The sequence below is a fragment of the Myotis daubentonii genome, chromosome 9, assembly GCF_963259705.1.
Source record: "Myotis daubentonii chromosome 9, mMyoDau2.1, whole genome shotgun sequence".
Classification (NCBI taxonomy): Eukaryota; Metazoa; Chordata; class Mammalia; order Chiroptera; family Vespertilionidae; genus Myotis; species Myotis daubentonii.
Window position 1 is genome coordinate 46970028 of NC_081848.1, and position 17821 is coordinate 46987848.

The window sequence follows — 17821 nt, forward strand, 5'->3', positions numbered from 1 at the left end:
CAGGACAGGGAGAAGTTGAAGACAGAGAAGAGAGATCATTAATGGATTAAGTCACTTAATAATTGGATCCTAATGAGATTCAGATCACAGGTGGAGAGATCAGCTATATAAGAGGGGAGGAAGTCCCCTCCCTTTGTTACAGGAAAGAAGAAGAAAAAGGCCCCCACACAGTGATATCTGTAAATTCTAGGCAGGAAGTTGAGGGTGTTCTGTTCTATGCCTCATTTTCCCTCACTTACCATAGTCTGTATGTCTTAGAGAAATTTCAGTGTTCTTTTGAAGTGTGCTCATATTTATTTCTTTTGTTTCTTTTTAAAAAATTGCTATGAAACCTGGTTTGATTAGGTCCTAGTCTGTAATCCAGAATATTTCGGTAGTGAAGTTAAAACAAAAACCAAACCAAACCATCACTACCACCACCACCACCCCCAAAAAATCCCAGCTGATAATTCAACAATTATTGTAGGATATAATCCTAACTTACTATATACTTTTGAGGTAATTCACCTTCTGTTTAAGAAGTAAAGCCTTCCTTTGCTACATATTTTATTTCCCCACCCAACCCTTCCAATGTCATTGGCGAGCATAGAGGGAAGTATTATCAAGACTGGCAAGGGATGCAGTTTAGAGAAAGATCCATGTGACCTTCTGGCGGAACCACTTACTAGCTCTGTCTCTAGGCAATCACTGAAAAGGAGATGAGGAACTTGAAGATCTGGTTTAAGTGATTAACTGGAGTACCCATGATGAATACAAAATTGAATAAGGTTCTTAAGATGGCTGATAAGTAAGAGGGAAACACAGGGCTTAAAATACTAAGATTTGATAGTGTTTGATAGAGGAACTGTCACAGTGGAAGTGAGGGCATGAAACTGCTCAGTAAACTGGAAGATATTGTAGAGAATGGGCTATGGGACTTTGGAGTTTAATAATTTGAGTAATTTTTGCTGATAAAGTCTGGAGTGATAGCCTCAGAGTGAAATGCTGGAGTGAAATAAGGTCATGGGAGTTAAGGTTAAGGATGTGAAATACTAATGTTTTGGATGGGTTTTAACTTTGAACTCATCCAGAATAATTGTGATGGGGAGTAGAAGGGAAAGGAGCTTGTGAGCTAGGAGCACAGACCCTCAGTGCATATTGGTTCATGACCAGATTTGACAGGACAAGAAGGAGTAGATGGTGGCATATTCCAGTTGCATGTGCTTCAGTAGTAATGATGTCTTTGGTTGGGGTACAATAACAATGCTTTATAGGCTGAGATACTCGGTGGGTGTTGGTGGGGGAGAGAAGGGATGAGGAAAGTTGCAAATACATAGTAGGATCCTGTTCTGTGCCAGGTGATACATGCACTCTACCTGATTTAATTTATACCATATACCTCTGAGGTTGCCTCTGATATCAACACTTTACAGAGTAGTTAAAAGAGGCTCAGAGAGATGAATTGTCTTTATTTTTTACTGCTTATACGTGGTGGGATTGGGAGTAACCCTTAGGAAGGTGAAAGAAATATATAATGATCTTTATTAGAGGAATGTTTTCATGATAGAAAATCCAACACGTTTTTGTTGAATTACTATATATTGTATAGGTATTTTATTTTCTAATCTCTTCCATAGGTCCCATTTATTTCAATTTATTTTTCCCTACTGAATATTGACCCACAGACAAGATGACAGATTCTTCGTCGTCTTCCTTCTTTTCTGATTTTGGGCTGCTACTGTACTTGGAGGAGTTAAACAAAGATGAATTAAGTAAATTCAAGTCATTCCTAAAGAATGAGACCACGGGAACCGGGAACTGCTTGTTACCCTGGACTGAAGTAAAGAAGGCCAGTCGGGAGGGTCTGGCTAACTTGATGCGCAGGCACTATCCCGGAGAGCAAGCCTGGGATGTGGCTCTGAAAATCTTTGGCAAGATGAACCTGAAGGATCTGTGTGAGAGAGCAAAAGCTGAGATGAGTTGTGAGTGATGCTAGGGACATATCTGGGGGGAGGTGGGGGGGGGGAGGAAGTGTTTCTTGGAAGCTACTGGGACGATTCTTTGAAAGGGATTTAGAGATTAAGCCATTCAGTGGTTCACAAAGTCCTTGGAGGCCACATACATTGGGAGCTTGTTGGCTCATTTGAGAAGCAACAAAGAGTCAGGAAAGTTTTGAGAACTGTTACAGCCTGGCCCATTAATTAGGGGTAATTAATCCATTTGGTAGCAGTTAGCATGATTAAAGCAACTGAGTGATGAGAATTATCCCATCTAGTATACCTTTGCCTAAACTACAGATAAGCTCATATATTAGACTAAATTTTGAGGAATCTCAAATATGGCTTAAAATCTTTGCTGAAATATGAGGAATGGGCAAAAAAAAAAAAAAATATTAAGGGACATAAGCCAAGCCAGTATTTTTAGTCCTTCCCAAGTATGATATATTGTAGACATCTGAAATTCCTTACTCAGATTTCCTTTGAGCCTCACCCTATCTGTGTGAGGTCAGTACAGACAAGGACACTTAGGCTTAGGCTAGAGCAGCCGTGGGCAAACTACGACCTGCGGGCCGGATCCGGCCCGTTTGAAATGAATAAAACTAAAAAAAAAAAAAAAAAAAGACGGTACCCTTTTATGTAATGATGTTTACTTTGAATTTATATTAGTTCACACAAACACTCCATCCATGCTTTTGTTCCGGCCCTCCGGTCCAGTTTAAGAACCCATTGTGGCCCTCGAGTCAAAAAGTTTGCCCACCCCTGGGCTAGACCCTTGCCGTTACAGGCATGGCAAGAGGTCTCCTATTTCAGTGTTGGTTACATCCCATCACTCTTCCCTCCCGTAAACTGGTGCAGTCTGGGGCTCTGTTGGCTCTAGTTTCTTAAATCCAGATGGTCATAGAATTGGAACTCTGAGGAAAATTCTGGCCCCTGTTCTGGCCATTCCCAAAGCTCTCCTTGTTTTTGGTAATCTTGTGATCATGTTGAAACCTGTTGCAGGGACATCCCAGGCCATGGAACCAGAGGACACCATGGCTGGAGAGGCGCAAGGTGAGCAGGAGGCAGTTCTGGGTAAGTAGATAGGTTTTTGTTAGATTTGGGAGGAGGTTGAGCTTTTAAAGAATTGATGGGGTCTATCTGCAAGGGCACTTTTGTTCAACTCTTGCTAACTTCTAATTCCTACCTGTTCACTGATTATCATTCAAAGAGTCAACAAAACTGGCTCTCTGGCCAAAGTCAGAGTCAGGGCCATGTTGATTCAGGGCCTCAAGAGAATGGTATTTGGGAATGCCCAATCCAAGCTGAAAGTCTAATAAACAAAGGTATGTTCATGTTTGTGTGTTATGGACTAAGAGTCTCTGAGTTGGCAGGGACTATTTAGCCTGTCATGTCTATTCCCTTCCTTTAGAAGTGATGCTGTAATTGAGTTCCCACGGTATTGTTGACTAGTCCACATAAAGTGTAACTTCTAGTTCAATCCCATTTCCATTTTCCCTACTTTGTTTTGAATTCTGTTTCATTGAATTCCAGTTTATGTAAATGGAATTACAGTACAAAGAAAACTGGAGCAGGTGAGAAAGCTTTTTATTTATAACTCAGACATGCTGGTTTCTAAGAGGCCACGCTCTTCCATTCAAGAAGTAATTGAGGCCCTGGTCATTAGGTATATAAGTGGTTAGAGTGTCATCCCAATATGCCAAGGCTGTGGGTTCAATCCCTGGTCGGGACACATACAAGATGCAACCAATGAAAGCATGAGTAAGTGGAATAACAAATCAATGTTTCTCTTTCTCTCTCCTCCTATCTCTCTCTGTCTCCCTAAAAAAAAAGAGAAAGAAATAATTGAGAACCTACTTCATTTCAAAGACTAATAAATAAAAATTGCTTATTTCATTAAATGATCTTGAAGATAACTTCCTGCTTTGACCTTAATTTCTGATTTAATATAAGGACATCTGTTTTTATGGTATAAATTTAAGAAACCAAGTTTTTATTTCCATAGAAATTTACTGTCAGAAAATTTGGAAGACAGATAAAAGTAAACAAAGAAATTAAAAATCATCCTTATAATCTCAATTTCCTTTTTAACTACTGCACTGTACTAGATATTATACCAGAAAGAATACAGTGGGGCCTTGACTTACGAGTTTAATTCATTCCATGATGGAGCTCATAACTCAAATTACTCATATGTCAAATCACTGTGACGTTCGCTGCACCAACTAGCGGTGGGGTATCTGAAGCTGGCGCCTAACCCGAATTTTTTTGAGCTTGCAACTCAAAGCAAAAAATCGGCCGAGAGACGGCTCATATCTCAAAAAAACTCGTTAGTCGGGACACTCGTAAGTCAAGGCCCCACTGTACCTATATTCTAATACCATAACTTTTCTTGGAGGAGAATTAAGCATAATTTAGTGTGATATTAAGTATGTTAGATATTTGTGGGTTTTTTTTTTTATTGATTTCAAAGAGGAAGGGAGAGAGAGATAGAAACATCAGTGGTGACAGAGTCATTGATTAGCTGCCTTCTGCATGCCCCCTACTAGGGATTGAGCCTGCAACCCAGGCATGTGCTCTTGACCAGAATCAAACCTGGGACCCTTCAATCTGTGGTTGGTTGACTCTCTGGATACAAAACCCAGGGATTTGGAGGGCCAACTGTGTATTTGTTGAAAAAAATCCATGTATAAGTGGACCCATGCAGTTCAAACCTCTGTTGTTCAATGGTCAACCGTATTTACTTTAAAAAATTAAATGATTCCAGCTTGTGATATGTGCTATGAATGAAAAATATACTATGTTTTGAAAATGTGTGAAAGAGAGAACTATCCTAGCATTAGAGTTCGAGCAGGCTTTCCTCCTGAGAGAGTGACATTTAATTGAGAGCTTGTTTGGAGGTTCTAGCAGGGGAGCACAGCTACTCGTATACCCTTGACCGAAGACCGGTCCTCTCCTCTGGGGGGAAGGAAGGTCGTCCTCTTCGACCGAACGCGCAGCTTTGGGAGGGATGCACATGGATCAGTGAGGGAGGAGGGGGACACCCGCCTAGCCAGCCAGATCAGCTGAATCAACCCTGGCGATCAATGGGGTGACAGATGGAGAGTGACATTTAATTGAGATCTAAAGATGGAATCGGGCTAAGCTAGGTAAAGATGAAACTATATTTTTATTCTACTTGGACACTTGGGATTTTTTTTCTTTTGTCTGTATAATTTTGTTAACCAGTGTCACCCCAATAAATTCATAAATAAATAAATAAATAAATAAATAAATAAATAAATAAATAAAATGAAAAAATACTCTTTAGGGTATGTTTCAGTATTCATTTCTATTAATGTTTTACCTGTATAAAGTGGATTATTTTGATCTGTAGCTTCAGATCTGTAGCTTCAGTTCCTCTCTGGCTATTATTGTTAATTGTTGCCTAGTTTCCTTTTTTTTTTTTTTTTTTAAATTGACTTCTCAGAGAAAGAGGAAGCGGGGGAGAGAGAGAGATGAGAGTGAAACATCAATGGGTTGCCTTCTGCATGCCCCCTACTGGGGATCCAGCCTGCAACCTGGGCATGTACCCTGACCAGGAATTAAACCAGCAACCGTTCTGTGCATGGGACAATGCCTAGTCAACTGAACCACACCTGCCAAGGCACCTGCGTTCCTTTTTAATCCGGATATAACTCTGTTCTACACATATATCATCTTTTTTTTCTCTATGGAGGAAAAGTAAAAAAATATTTCTAGAACAAATTTAATTTTTATTTTTCATTACAAATTTATTTTTATGCATTGCCAGTTCTATTTTTTCAGTTTCTAATGTATGTTTTAAATCTATAGGAATATTCTTTGTTTTGTTTATATTTTTTTCTTAGCTAAACCAGCTGCTTTTTTATTTCAGCCTATATCTCTTCCTGTTCTAAAGTCCAGGTACAGTATTCTTAACGTTACAGATCATAGAATTTATTTTGATCATGTATATCTTTGTTTTGTTCTTGCTCCATTCTGACTCAGGTGATGGAACAAAATATAGAATTCAAATACAGGAAAAGTTTTCCCTCGAGCCGGATGAGAAGTGTTGGCTTGGAGAACCTAAAGATTTCCGTCATGAGATTGCTGAGGAAGGTAGAGAACTGCTAGAACATTTGTTTGATGTGGATGTCAACACCGGTGAGCAGCCACAGACAGTGGTGCTGCAAGGGGCTGCTGGAGTCGGGAAAACCACCCTGGTGAGAAAGGCCATGTTAGACTGGGCTCAGGGCACACTCTATCAGGAGAAATTTACCTATATTTTTTATCTCAATGCGAGAGAAATTAACCAGTGGAAAGAAAGAAGCTTTGTTGAAATGATATCAACGGACTGGCCCAGCACTGAAGGCCCCATTGAAAAGATTATGTCCCAGCCAAGTAGTCTCCTTTTTATTATTGACAGTTTTGATGAGCTGAACTTTGCCTTCGAGGAACCCGAGTTTGTGCTGTGCGAGGACTGGACTCAGGTGCACCCCGTGTCCTTCCTCATGAGTAGTTTGCTGAGGAAAGTGATGCTCCCTGAGTCTTTCTTATTGGTGACGACGAGGCTCACAACTTGTGAGAAGCTAAAGCTCTTGCTGAAGAATCAGCGTTCCATAGAGCTACTCGGTATGTCGGAAGATGCAAGAGAGGAATATGTTTATGGGTTTTTTGAAGACAAGAAGTGGGCCTTGCTAGTATTGAGTTTACTGAGAAACAATGAGATGCTTTTTAGCATGTGCAATGTCCCCCTAGTGTGCTGGGTCATTTGTAACTGTCTGGAACAGCAAATGGAGAAGGGCGGTGACATCACATTGACCTGCAAATCCACCACGGCTCTGTTTACCTGCTATGTCTCCAACTTGTTCACACAGGTCAATGGAAGAAGTCCTAGTTTGCCCCAACAAGCCCAGCTGAGGAATCTGTGCCAATTGGCTGCCAAAGGAGTATGGACTATGACACACGTGTTTTACAGGGCAAATTTCCGAAAGCATGAGTTAATGAAGTCTGATATCTCTAGTTTCCTGGACATGAATATTCTTCAGCAGGACACAGATTATGAAAACTGCTATGAGTTCACCCACCTACACATTCAGGAGTTTTTTGCCGCTATGTTCTATATGTTGGAAGACAACTCGAAACTCGAGGACCGTGCCTCTCAGTCTTTTGCAGACTTGAAGCTATTACTTGAAAGCACCAGTTGTGAACACCCCCATTTGACGCAGATGAAATGCTTTCTGTTTGGCCTTTTGAATGAAGACCGAGCAAAACAACTGGAGGAAACTCTTAACTGTAACCTATCGTTGGATTTAAAAGGGAAGATACTTCAGGGGATGGAGATATTAGGAAAGAGTGATTCTTTCATCCAGCTGGGATGTCTGGAGTTGTTTCACTGTCTGTATGAGACGCAAGATGAAGCATTTATAATCCAGGCAATGAGATATTTCCAAAAGGTTGTCATTAATATTTGTGAGAAATTCCATTTGCTTGTGTCTTCATTCTGCCTTAAGCATTGCCAGTGCTTACGGACCATTAAACTGTCTGTAACTGTGGTATTTGAGAAGATGTTAAAATCAAGCTTCCCAGTTGAAACTTGGTAAGTGTCTTAGGTCAGTTCCCTGGAAGTGCCCTGTGGGGGAGTGAAGGAAGTAGGTTTTGTCAGGGTTTGGGGAGGAGTTATTTAGCTGAGGTCCCAGAGCTGGATAAATGTCCAGAGTTGTCCCACCTTGAGAAATGGAGACCAGGCACTGAAGCCCCTATTGACCAGCCACGGCTCTTGGTAAAGAATAGGCAAAAACTTGCCGAAAGTGGCTCTCTTAGCTTGAGGGTAATCCCAAGAGAGGGACTTGGCTGAGAGCTGTCAACTGTGAACACTCCCAACAACTAGGGAATGAGTGCCTCAGTCCTGAAGGAAGGATGTGGCACAGCACAAACTTACACCCACTATCCTACTTCTATTAACTTGTAAAAGCAATGCCCTCCAGAAGAAGAGGGACCAGGGATTTCTTCCTGGACCGGGCGTACGTAGGTCATCTCTCTGGGCTATGCTCCACTGTACTCTACTGACCTAGCTCACCTTCCTCATTGCCTAGACACAGATGGGCCTCTGTATGAAAGGTCTAAGCTCTTTAACACCTAACTGGATGGAGTCAGATGCAGGTTAAGAAATAGTAGGTGCTGAATGAGTGTTTTGAAAGACTAAATGAACCTTCAGCATTTTATGCTTATTATTATTATACCCTCTCTCCTTCCTCAAGTTGCCTTTTCTGACTCTACCCATCTAAGTCTGAGGGAAGAGTTGAACTATGGGATTAGTTTTAGATTTAACTAAAATTAATTGAGGGTTTACTATGTGGTATATAGAGTGTACAGGATTTTGAACATATCCAATTGAAGGCTGGTCAAAACCACATTGCAGTTTATTTTTTAAGATTATAAAACTGAGATTCAGGGAAGTTCACCTAAAAAGTAAGTGTATAATCATTGATTTAACCATCAAATAATAGCTAACATTTGCTTCACATATACCTGATAGTCTTCTAAGTCCCAAATCATATAGTCTCCTAAAAATCCAATTTCCTTTTTACTTATTAAAAAATGTATTAAAAAAACACCAAGTGGGTATATAACTGGAAAGAGGTCACATCTGATGATAAATCCTTGGTTTTCCAATTTTACCCAAGCTGTCTCATTGCTGTAACATACAATTGCAGCATCCCTCTTATAAGAATACATTTCGTTTCTCTCTGAACTGTGGGAGTAGGAATTGAAGGCTGGAATGCTATGACCCTCACTTTACTGTCCTTGGGAAGTTGTAAATCTCCTTCAGTCAGTTTTCTTGATCCTGATTTCATAGTTCTATTTACAAAAGACATGATTGGGCATTAGAATATGTATATTAGGCCTAATCCTATATAATAAAGGCTAATATGCAAATTAACCGAACAGCTGAACAACTGGTTGCTATGATGTGCACTGACCACCAGGGGACAGACGCTCAATGCAGGAGCTCCCCCTGGTGGTCAGTGCGCTCCCACAAGGGGAGCACCACTCAGCCAGAAGCCCTGCACTGGGCTCATGACTGGCGAACACAGCGGTGGTGGCAGGAGCCTCTCCTACCTCCGCAGCAGCGCTAAGGATGTCTGACTGACGGCTTAGGCCCACTTGGACATCCCCTGAGGGCTCCTGGACTGCGAGAAGGCACAGGCCAGGCTGAGGAACACCTGCCCCAAGTAATAAATATTAGGAAGGCATTCTGGCCACTGTATAGCCAGTCTTCATGCTCCACTCCTCTCCCCTCCCCTCTGTTGTAGTGTTATCGAATTCTAGAGTTGGCATTGTTACTAAAATAAAAAGGGAGCCTGAGAACCCAGTGTTTTAAAAGGGACATTATGGGTGACTTCAGTCTCTGCTACAACCTAACTACATTGTAAACTTAAGAACAGGATTCCTATCTTGCTCACCATTTTATCCATAATATTTGTACATAGTAAGCACATGAATGTTTGAATGAATTTATTGCCTAGTTTTCGCAGATTTAAGACTTCAGGTGAAGTAGAGGCCACCACTCTGCAATGTCACTCATTCCAGTTTAAGTAAGGTATTGGGGGAACCAATGTTTATTGAATAGTGAAGGGGATCAGGATGTGCCACTGCAACAGGTGCGGTTTTTGCCTAAGAATGTTTTGAGCTGAAGGTGTTTGAGTCCCTGAAATCCCTTATCTGCATAAAAGCAGAGCTTCCCAAACGGACTTAAGTGTCATAAACTCCCCCAGGAGCAACATTTATCTCTTGGAGACAGAAGTTGGCCCTACAACTAGACAGAATTTGTCATAAACTATCATGTCTCCATCTAGTTTCCTAAGGGCCCATTTATCTTTCCAAGAAGTCATTTATTTTTCCATAAGTACCCTTTCTCCGTTTGCCTTTCCCCTACTAACATAGGTATGTAGAATCCAAATTCTAGCCACCCCTTTGATTTACCTATAATTTAATTTCTCCCTTGTGTATCTTTTATGCAAATAAAATTTGTATGCTTTTCTCTTGTTGATAGGGATACCTATTACTGCTGGCAAGATCTTTGTTCTGTGCTTCATACAAATGAACACTTGAGAGAATTGGAGCTATGTCATAGCAACCTTAATGAACTGGCCAAGAAGATTTTTTATAAAGAACTAAGGCACCCACAATGTAAACTACAAAAGCTATTGTAAGTCTGACATGAGAAAACTTAATAGAGTTGTTCTAGTTTCTTTGCCCCACCTCCCACTCCTACTTATCAGGGGAGACCAACAGTGTAAAATACTCTTAAAACGTCAACAGTGGAAACCTCTGGGAACATGGAGGCATAACTAACCTGTTCTAGGAATGATTGCACAGGTTGACGTGGGTTTTGGGGACTTGATTAGGATTTTCTAGATGAGGAACAACACAAAGGTAAGGCATTCTAGGCAGGTCATCAAAGCCAAGATAAGTTCTGGAACATACTATTTTTTCTTTTTAAATTTTTTTTATTGAGGAATAATTTATGTTCAGTGTAGTGCACATATATTAAGTGTTCATTCAGTGCACTGAGTTTGGACAATTGCATACACCTATGCAACCAATACTAAAAATAAGATAAAATTATTCCCTCACTTCAGAGACCTTTCTTGTACCACTTTCTGTCAGTCTTCTCATCCCCTTCAGTCCACTTTCTAATCTCTATCACTACAGATTAGAATTTCTGTTCTTGCAAATCACTTAGGAAGATTTATAGAGTATAAATGTTTTGTGTTTATCTTTTGCTCAACAAAATGTGTTTCCATGTTGTTGCATGTTTCAGTAGTTTCTTTTTATCGCTGATTAGCATTCCATTGTATGACAGAATACAACTTGCTTATTCATTCTTTTGTGAATAGAACCTGAGGTTGTTTCCAATTTTTTGGCAATTATGAATAAGGCTGCTGCTATGAATATCTTTGTACACCTTTTATTTTTGTGACATATATTTTTATCTCTTGGGCTGATACCCAGGAATAGAATTGCTAGTTCATTGGAGGATGTTTGGCTTTTTAAGAAATTGCCAGCCAGTTCTTCAGAGTCATTGTACCATTTCACAGTCCCACCAGCAACATGTGAAGGTCTCAGCTGCTCCTCATCCTTGCCAACATTTGCTATTTCAGTTTTTAGTTTATCTCATAATTTGATTGTAGATACCCTATCATTTTTAAAAAATATATTTTATTGGTTGCAGAGAGGAAGGGAGAGGGAGAGAGAGATAGAAACATCAATGATGAGAGAGAATCACTGATTGCTGCCTCCTGCACACCCCACACTGGGGATCGAGCTAGCAACCCAGGCATGTGCCCTTGACTGGAATTGAACCTGGGACCCTTCAGTCTGCAGGCCAACGCTCTATCCACTGAGCCAACTAGCTAGAGTCATTTTTTTTTTTTTAATGTTTGCTTGTTTAATGTCTCCCTCTTGTCCATGGGCTCTTCTAGGAGCTGGAACTGATCCTGTTGTCTTCTGTATTCAGTGCCCATCAGTGCACTCAAGGCCTAATTTGTGCTCAGTAATATGTCCCGAATGTTGAAATGATAGATTTTGTTTCCATTAGCACCGATGATTATTATTTTGTGGGGGGAGGGGTGAGAGACAGGCTTCCCCTTAAATATTTTCCTTAGAACCTTGGTGGTTTTAGTGAGATCTGACCTTAGATTTCAAATAACTAGATTAGGTCTGGACTTGCATATAGATGTGGCAGGAAACTGCATATATGTTATGACAAAGGGGTTCTTAGAAGTCCTTTTTCCTCACCCCAAATATCTTCCCAGTTTGTCCCTTCACTGACTGTCACTAACCTAAATCCTAATAATTGTTAATGCCATCTTTTGGGTTCGATAGCTTCCTCTTTTAGAATTCTAAGATCCCTAGGATGGAAGGTGGAGGGGAGTGACGCCATGAAGGCAGCTCTTAGTCTTTCCTACCCTGGTGTGGCTTAAGTCCCATTTCCCTGACACGTGAGGCTGTACTTTCCAATTTATGTTTAGTGAGTGCATTCGGCACTTTTATTAGGTGATGATGGTTGTGCTCCAGATGGGTAAAAGCTTTATATTCTTGTGCTTGGCTGGAAGGGATGTGAAAGTAACGGGTAAGTAGAGGGCAGAAGGGAGGGCAGGTGGTATTAGGAAGAGAGGTTTTGAACAGTCAGCAGTGTGAACCTGCTGGACATGTGGGGCCCGCAGAGGCACTACCAAAGAATTAGATTCAGCTACAGTGACTGAGTTAGGAGATTGGAAATCGGAAGAAAAATAGGCGATTTAGCTTCCTTCATATTTTGCTTTGGGCTGTCCATGAGATGGTAGGGCATATTTTGCAATGATGTTTTGCTAATGATACACCTTAAAAAGTTGATATTGACAGTGAACTCACCTCAGGTTATTTAAAGGATTAAATATTATAAATTAATACTGTAATGGCAGTATTTGGAATAGTCCCAATAATTTTTGATAGCCATTCCTGGGGTTAAGGGTTCCAAAACTCCTCTTTCTTCTTCCTGATATTGCCTTCCTTTCCAAGGTCAAACAAAGTTGAGAGTATCAGTTGTCAGGATATCGTGGACATCTAAGTTGTAACCCAATTGTTTTTCTAAGCAGCAACCGAAACTTGAATTTATGACTTGACCTGGAACATGAGAAACCCAGAGTAGGATAAGAGATGGCAGGAATATTAGATAATATTCAAGATTTGGGCTTGAAAAGACAAAAGAGGCGATTTTGTAATCCCTCTTGCATGTTTTTCTTTTGAAGGTTGAGATTTTTTACTTTCGCTGATGGTTGTCAGAATTTCGCCAATTGTTTGATTCACAACCAGAATCTGCTGCATCTCGACCTGAAAGGAAGCGATATAGGGGACGGTGGAGTGAAGTCATTATGTGAAGCCTTGAGACACCCAGACTGCAAACTGCAGAACCTGAGGTAAGTCGTGATTTTTTGGTATTACAATCGAGAATTTTACCCATCCAGATAGAGCCTTCCAGCCTGGAATTGCTGGAACTAGGAACTAGGGACTAGGTTACATCTACTTTCATGATATGGAAAGGGGGGAATCAGTAGATTTAGGCTGATTTCCTCCAGGTAGGACTTCTAACTCCTCCCAACCCTCCACTGAAGGCCCCTCATTGTTCAGTCACCTAAATCTAAAAAATAAGCAAAAGAAAAAAAAAAAGCAGATCCAGAATATATGATTTAATTTTTTTTCATATTTAAAAGAAAGCATGTGTTTATTCCTTGTATTTTTGAATGCTCAGAAAAGAATGCACTAATGGTAGCTGGGGACAGTGCTGGGGAAGGCTCAGTTTTACTTAATTTTTGATAGTGAATTGCCCTCACCTTATAATTGCAACTCAGTGATCAATATAGAAAATTGAGGAAGAACAGTGTAGCAACTGCTCTCTCACTGTCGCACACTATTAATCCTAGTGGTGGGCCTGATTTTCTTTCTCCGTGAAAGTGAGGGGTCTGCCCTAACCGGTTTGGCTCAGTGGATAGAGTGTTAGCCTGTGGACTCAAGGGTCCCAGGTTCGATTCCAGTCAAGGGCATGTACCTTGGTTGCGGGCACATCCCCAGTAGGGAGTGTGCAGGAGGCAGCTGATCAATGTTTCTCTCTCATCGATGTTTCTAACTCTCTATTCTTCTCCCTTCCTCTCTGTAAAAAAGCAATAAAATATATTTTAAAAAAATTCGAAAAAAAAAAAAAGAAAGTGAAGGGTCTAGCAGTCATGGTCTGTACATTGTGTGGCAGGTTTCAAGAAAGATCTCATTTTCCACTGAAAGATATTTAATTCAGTTTATGGCAAATAAAACAAAACAAAACAAAAAAACAAACAGAAACAAAATAAAAAATCATTGTATTAAGTTTTTCCTTAGAGGTTTTTATAATTCCTGGATTCATTTGGGGTTGGGGGGTAAGAATGAACCTTGGTACATGAAAGGCCAAGATAAGTCTGTATTTGTGGGAAACAAATGATAAGTTGTGTGTATAAAACAAGTAAAATCTGCCACAAGACCTTCTTTTTGACAACAGGCATATGAATTCTGTTACCATTGGGAATTTATTTTTAGGTTTCACTAGGTTTCACAGGATGAAATTCTTTCATAGCATGTCTGAAAAGTTGTTGCATAATTATTGAACGTGTTGAGTTTAGTTGTCAGCAGGACAGGTGCAGTGGTCAGCAAACTGCGGCTCACGAGCCACATGCGGCTCTTTGACCCCTTGAGTGTGGCTCTTCCACAAAATACCAACTTCTGCGCATGGGCCACGAAGTTTCAATTGCACTGTACGTGTGCGCCCTCACGTGGTATTTTGTGGAAGAGCCACACTCAAGGGGCCAAAGAGCCGCATGTGGCTTGCGAGCCGCAGTTTGCCGACCACGGGGTTAGGGTATTGGTTTTACCATCTAGGAAGTAGTTCTAGTACATTTTGAAGAAATTTATATAACCTGTAGCCTCTGGTTCTGGAACTCAAATGAGAAGTAGGTCATTGGAGTCTCTAAAAGTAAAACATGTTAGTGGCAAAACTTCCTTGACACTTAACAGAGCAGCAGGACTTGATAAGATCTCTTTCATCAGTTGAGGTTTGACAAGCCTTGATGTAGGCCTGGTTACTAGGCTTTTAGACAGGAAACCATTTCACTGGGTCAACTAGTAGGGCTCCTTACACCAGTGAATAGTGTTTCGTGGCAGAAGTCATGAGAGCTTTGTAATAATAAAATACTACATTATGTAGGATTGGATGTTGTCCCATTGTGGGTGGCCACTGAGGAGTAATTAAGAGTCCTGTAGATCTCCTATTGTCATTTCATGTGGGAAAGTTTCTAGTCTTATTGTTGTAGACCTCCTGTTGTAAGAGCTTTGGACAGTTGGCTGGCCATGTTCTACATGTGCTTATTTCCTGTCCCTTTAGATGTTTTCTTTCTGTTAAATCTTTAAGAATTAATCCATACTACTCTTTTTCTGTCTAGAAGACCTCTCTCCAAACATAATGTATGAGATTTCCTTCATTTCCCTAACTGCCTGCTTGGCTGCTGATATAACGCCCTTTAGTATTAGTCTACTCCTGTTGCCATAACAAAATACCACAGACTAGGTAGCTTAAACAACAGAAAGTTATTTCTCAATTGTGGAGGCTGGAAGTTCTAAATCTGGGGGCTGGCAGGGTTGGTTTCTGATGAGGCTTCTTTCCTTGGCTTGCAGACAGCTGCCTTCTCATGGTGCCCTCACATGGCCTTTTTTGTGTTTGTACATTGCTGGTATCTTGTCTAGTCCTATTGGGTTGCAGTGGTCGGCAAACTCATTAGTCAACAGAGCCAAATATCAACAATACAATGATTGAAATTTCTTTTGAGAGCCAAATTTTTTAAATTTAAACTATATAGGTAGGTACATTGTTATTAACTTAATTAGGGTACTCCTAAGGCTTAGGAAGAGCCACACTCAAGGGGCCAAAGAGCCGCATGTGGCTCGCGAGCCGCAGTTTGCTGACCATGGGGTTAGGGGTTCACTCTTGTGACCTTATTTGACTTAATTGCCTCTTTAAAAGCCCTGTCTCCAGGTGCAGTCACATTGGGAATTAGGGCTTTAACATACGAATTGGGGGAGCAGCACTATTCAGTCCATAACACCTTTTCAGGGCAAGTTGAGTTTTCAACCTTAGGCCATGTTCTGGGTCATCTATAAGGTCTAATCCTGTTCCTACCTCTGTATGTCCTGATTTTGATGAAGAGAATCAATTCTTGGGGACTCAAGTTAATAAGTCCTTGATTAAAAGAAATAATCAAAACAACTCCACATTCCAAAAACATTGCTGCCGCTGAACTCTCTTTATAAATAGCTGCTGGTATCAGGTCCAGCCATGCCCAAAGCACAGGTGGTCTCTAAATATGAGTCTAAATATAGGGGCTCTACATACACTTCTTTTATTCTGCTGCCCTTTTTAAACTTTATTTTTAGAAACATTTTACTTCTGATTTACTTCTTGTTTTCACTGGTAAGGACTAGGTTCCTCAGAAAGCATAGGTTGACTCCCAAGTGTAAGTAAGCACTTGGCAGGCAGTAGTGGGAGTGGCAGCTTTTGCTCCTGACTTCCTGTCCATCTGTTTCATAAATCGGAGTGAAAGGATGCAGCTCTTCTCCAGTCCACCTCCATCCATGTAGAGGACATTCCTCCCAGATTAAAATGTGATCATTTAAAAATATTTTTAGCCCTACTGTTGTAGCTCAGTGGTTGAGTGTTGACCTATGAACCAGGAGGTCATGGATACATGCCAGGGTTGCAGCTCGATCAGGGCATGCAGGAGGCAGCTGATCGATGATTCTCTCACATCATTGATGTTTCTATCTCTCTCTCCCTTCCTCTCTGAAATCAATAAAAATATTTTTTAAAAATATTTTTAATATTTTCATAGGGAATTGGGGATGTGGGGATGGAAAAGACCCTCCCCTTCTAACTCTCTATCAGAGCCTTGTGATGGAATTAAATCACTCTTACTCTAGAGTTAAGCTGGGTTTTCAGAAAAGGTCCCAAAGACCCAGATAGGTCCAGTGACCAAATGCTCTGGCTGGGTGAGCGTTGGTTATAATTCTCCAAGGAGGGGTCATTTCAATGTTTCTGTATTTTTTTTTTTCAGCCTGGAATCCTGCAGCCTAACTACACTTTGTTGTCTGAATATCTCCAAGATTCTCATCAGAAGCCACAGCCTGATATTTCTGAATCTGTCAACCAATAATATATTGGATGACGGAGTGGAGCTGTTGTGTGAGGCCTTAAGACATCCAAACTGTCATCTAGAGAGACTGTCGTGAGTCTTTTTGCTTTGTTTTCTGTAGAGTCATTTTGTTCAGCCTTGCATAGATTAGTTATGAACTGAACAGGCAATCTGCCTGGGTCTTGACACCAGTTGGTTCACTTGTTAATTGTGGATGAGCTCCTCCTTTTCTCCCTCTACTGCCCTTTCTCTCTTTTTTTTCTTTACTCTCCTGCATTTAATTTATTTATTTTTTTTATTGCTTAAAGTATTACAAAGAGTATTACATATGTCTCCTCCCCCCCCCCCTTGACATTCCCCCGGCCTCCCCCAGTGGCTTGTGTCCATTGGTTATGCTTATATGCATGCATACAAGTCCTTCAGTTGATCTCTTACCCCCAGCCCCACAACCCTCCCCAGGCTTCCCTCTGTAGTTTGACAGTCTTTTCGATGCTGCTCTGCCTCTGTATCTATTTTTGTTCATCAGTTTATAAAGGTCTTTATTATCCATAAATGAGTGAGATCATGTGGTATTTTTCTTTCACTGACTGGCTTATTTCACTTAGCATAATTGCCCTTCTTCTTTTACTTTTACACACATGATTGACTTGTTATTTTTCATTTTTCTAGGCTTCTCCTCTTTCTCCTAATTTTTGTTTCAATTCACCCTGTGCATAGCTGAAATGGAACCCATAATTTAAGTAGCTTTGATGAAGTTGAGTCTATAGTTGAGGTGTAGGGGTTGTAAGTACCAGCTAACTTCCCTGTGAAGGAGAAGAGAAGCACAAACTTTGGGATTTGACCGATCCCTTCCCATTTGTGTTTCTCCTTCAGCTTAGAAAGCTGTGGCCTCACAGTAGCTGGTTGCGAGGACCTCTCTTTGGCTCTCATCAACAACAAAGGGCTGACACATTTGTGCTTGGCAGACAACGTCTTGGGAGATGGTGGAGTAAAGCGTATGAGTGATGTCTTGAAGCATCCACAGTGCACTCTACAGAGCCTTGTGTAAGTATCTGCTAGCTTTCAGCCTTCCAATATAATAAACATTTTGAA

General features: G+C 40.7%; 1 protein-coding gene across 1 annotated transcript in view; it reads left to right on the forward strand.

Annotated features, from left to right (window-relative positions):
- The first annotated feature begins 1669 nt into the window (after positions 1–1669).
- The window catches only part of NLRP14 (NLR family pyrin domain containing 14), a 28258-nt gene continuing 12106 nt past the window's right edge, over positions 1670–17821 (forward strand). Inside the window, exons 1-7 of the mRNA XM_059708779.1 lie at positions 1670–1961; positions 2979–3050; positions 5985–7575; positions 10033–10188; positions 12773–12940; positions 16652–16822; positions 17603–17773. Of these exons, the coding sequence (XP_059564762.1) occupies positions 1670–1961; positions 2979–3050; positions 5985–7575; positions 10033–10188; positions 12773–12940; positions 16652–16822; positions 17603–17773 (2621 nt within the window). The remainder of the gene's footprint in view (positions 1962–2978; positions 3051–5984; positions 7576–10032; positions 10189–12772; positions 12941–16651; positions 16823–17602; positions 17774–17821) is intronic.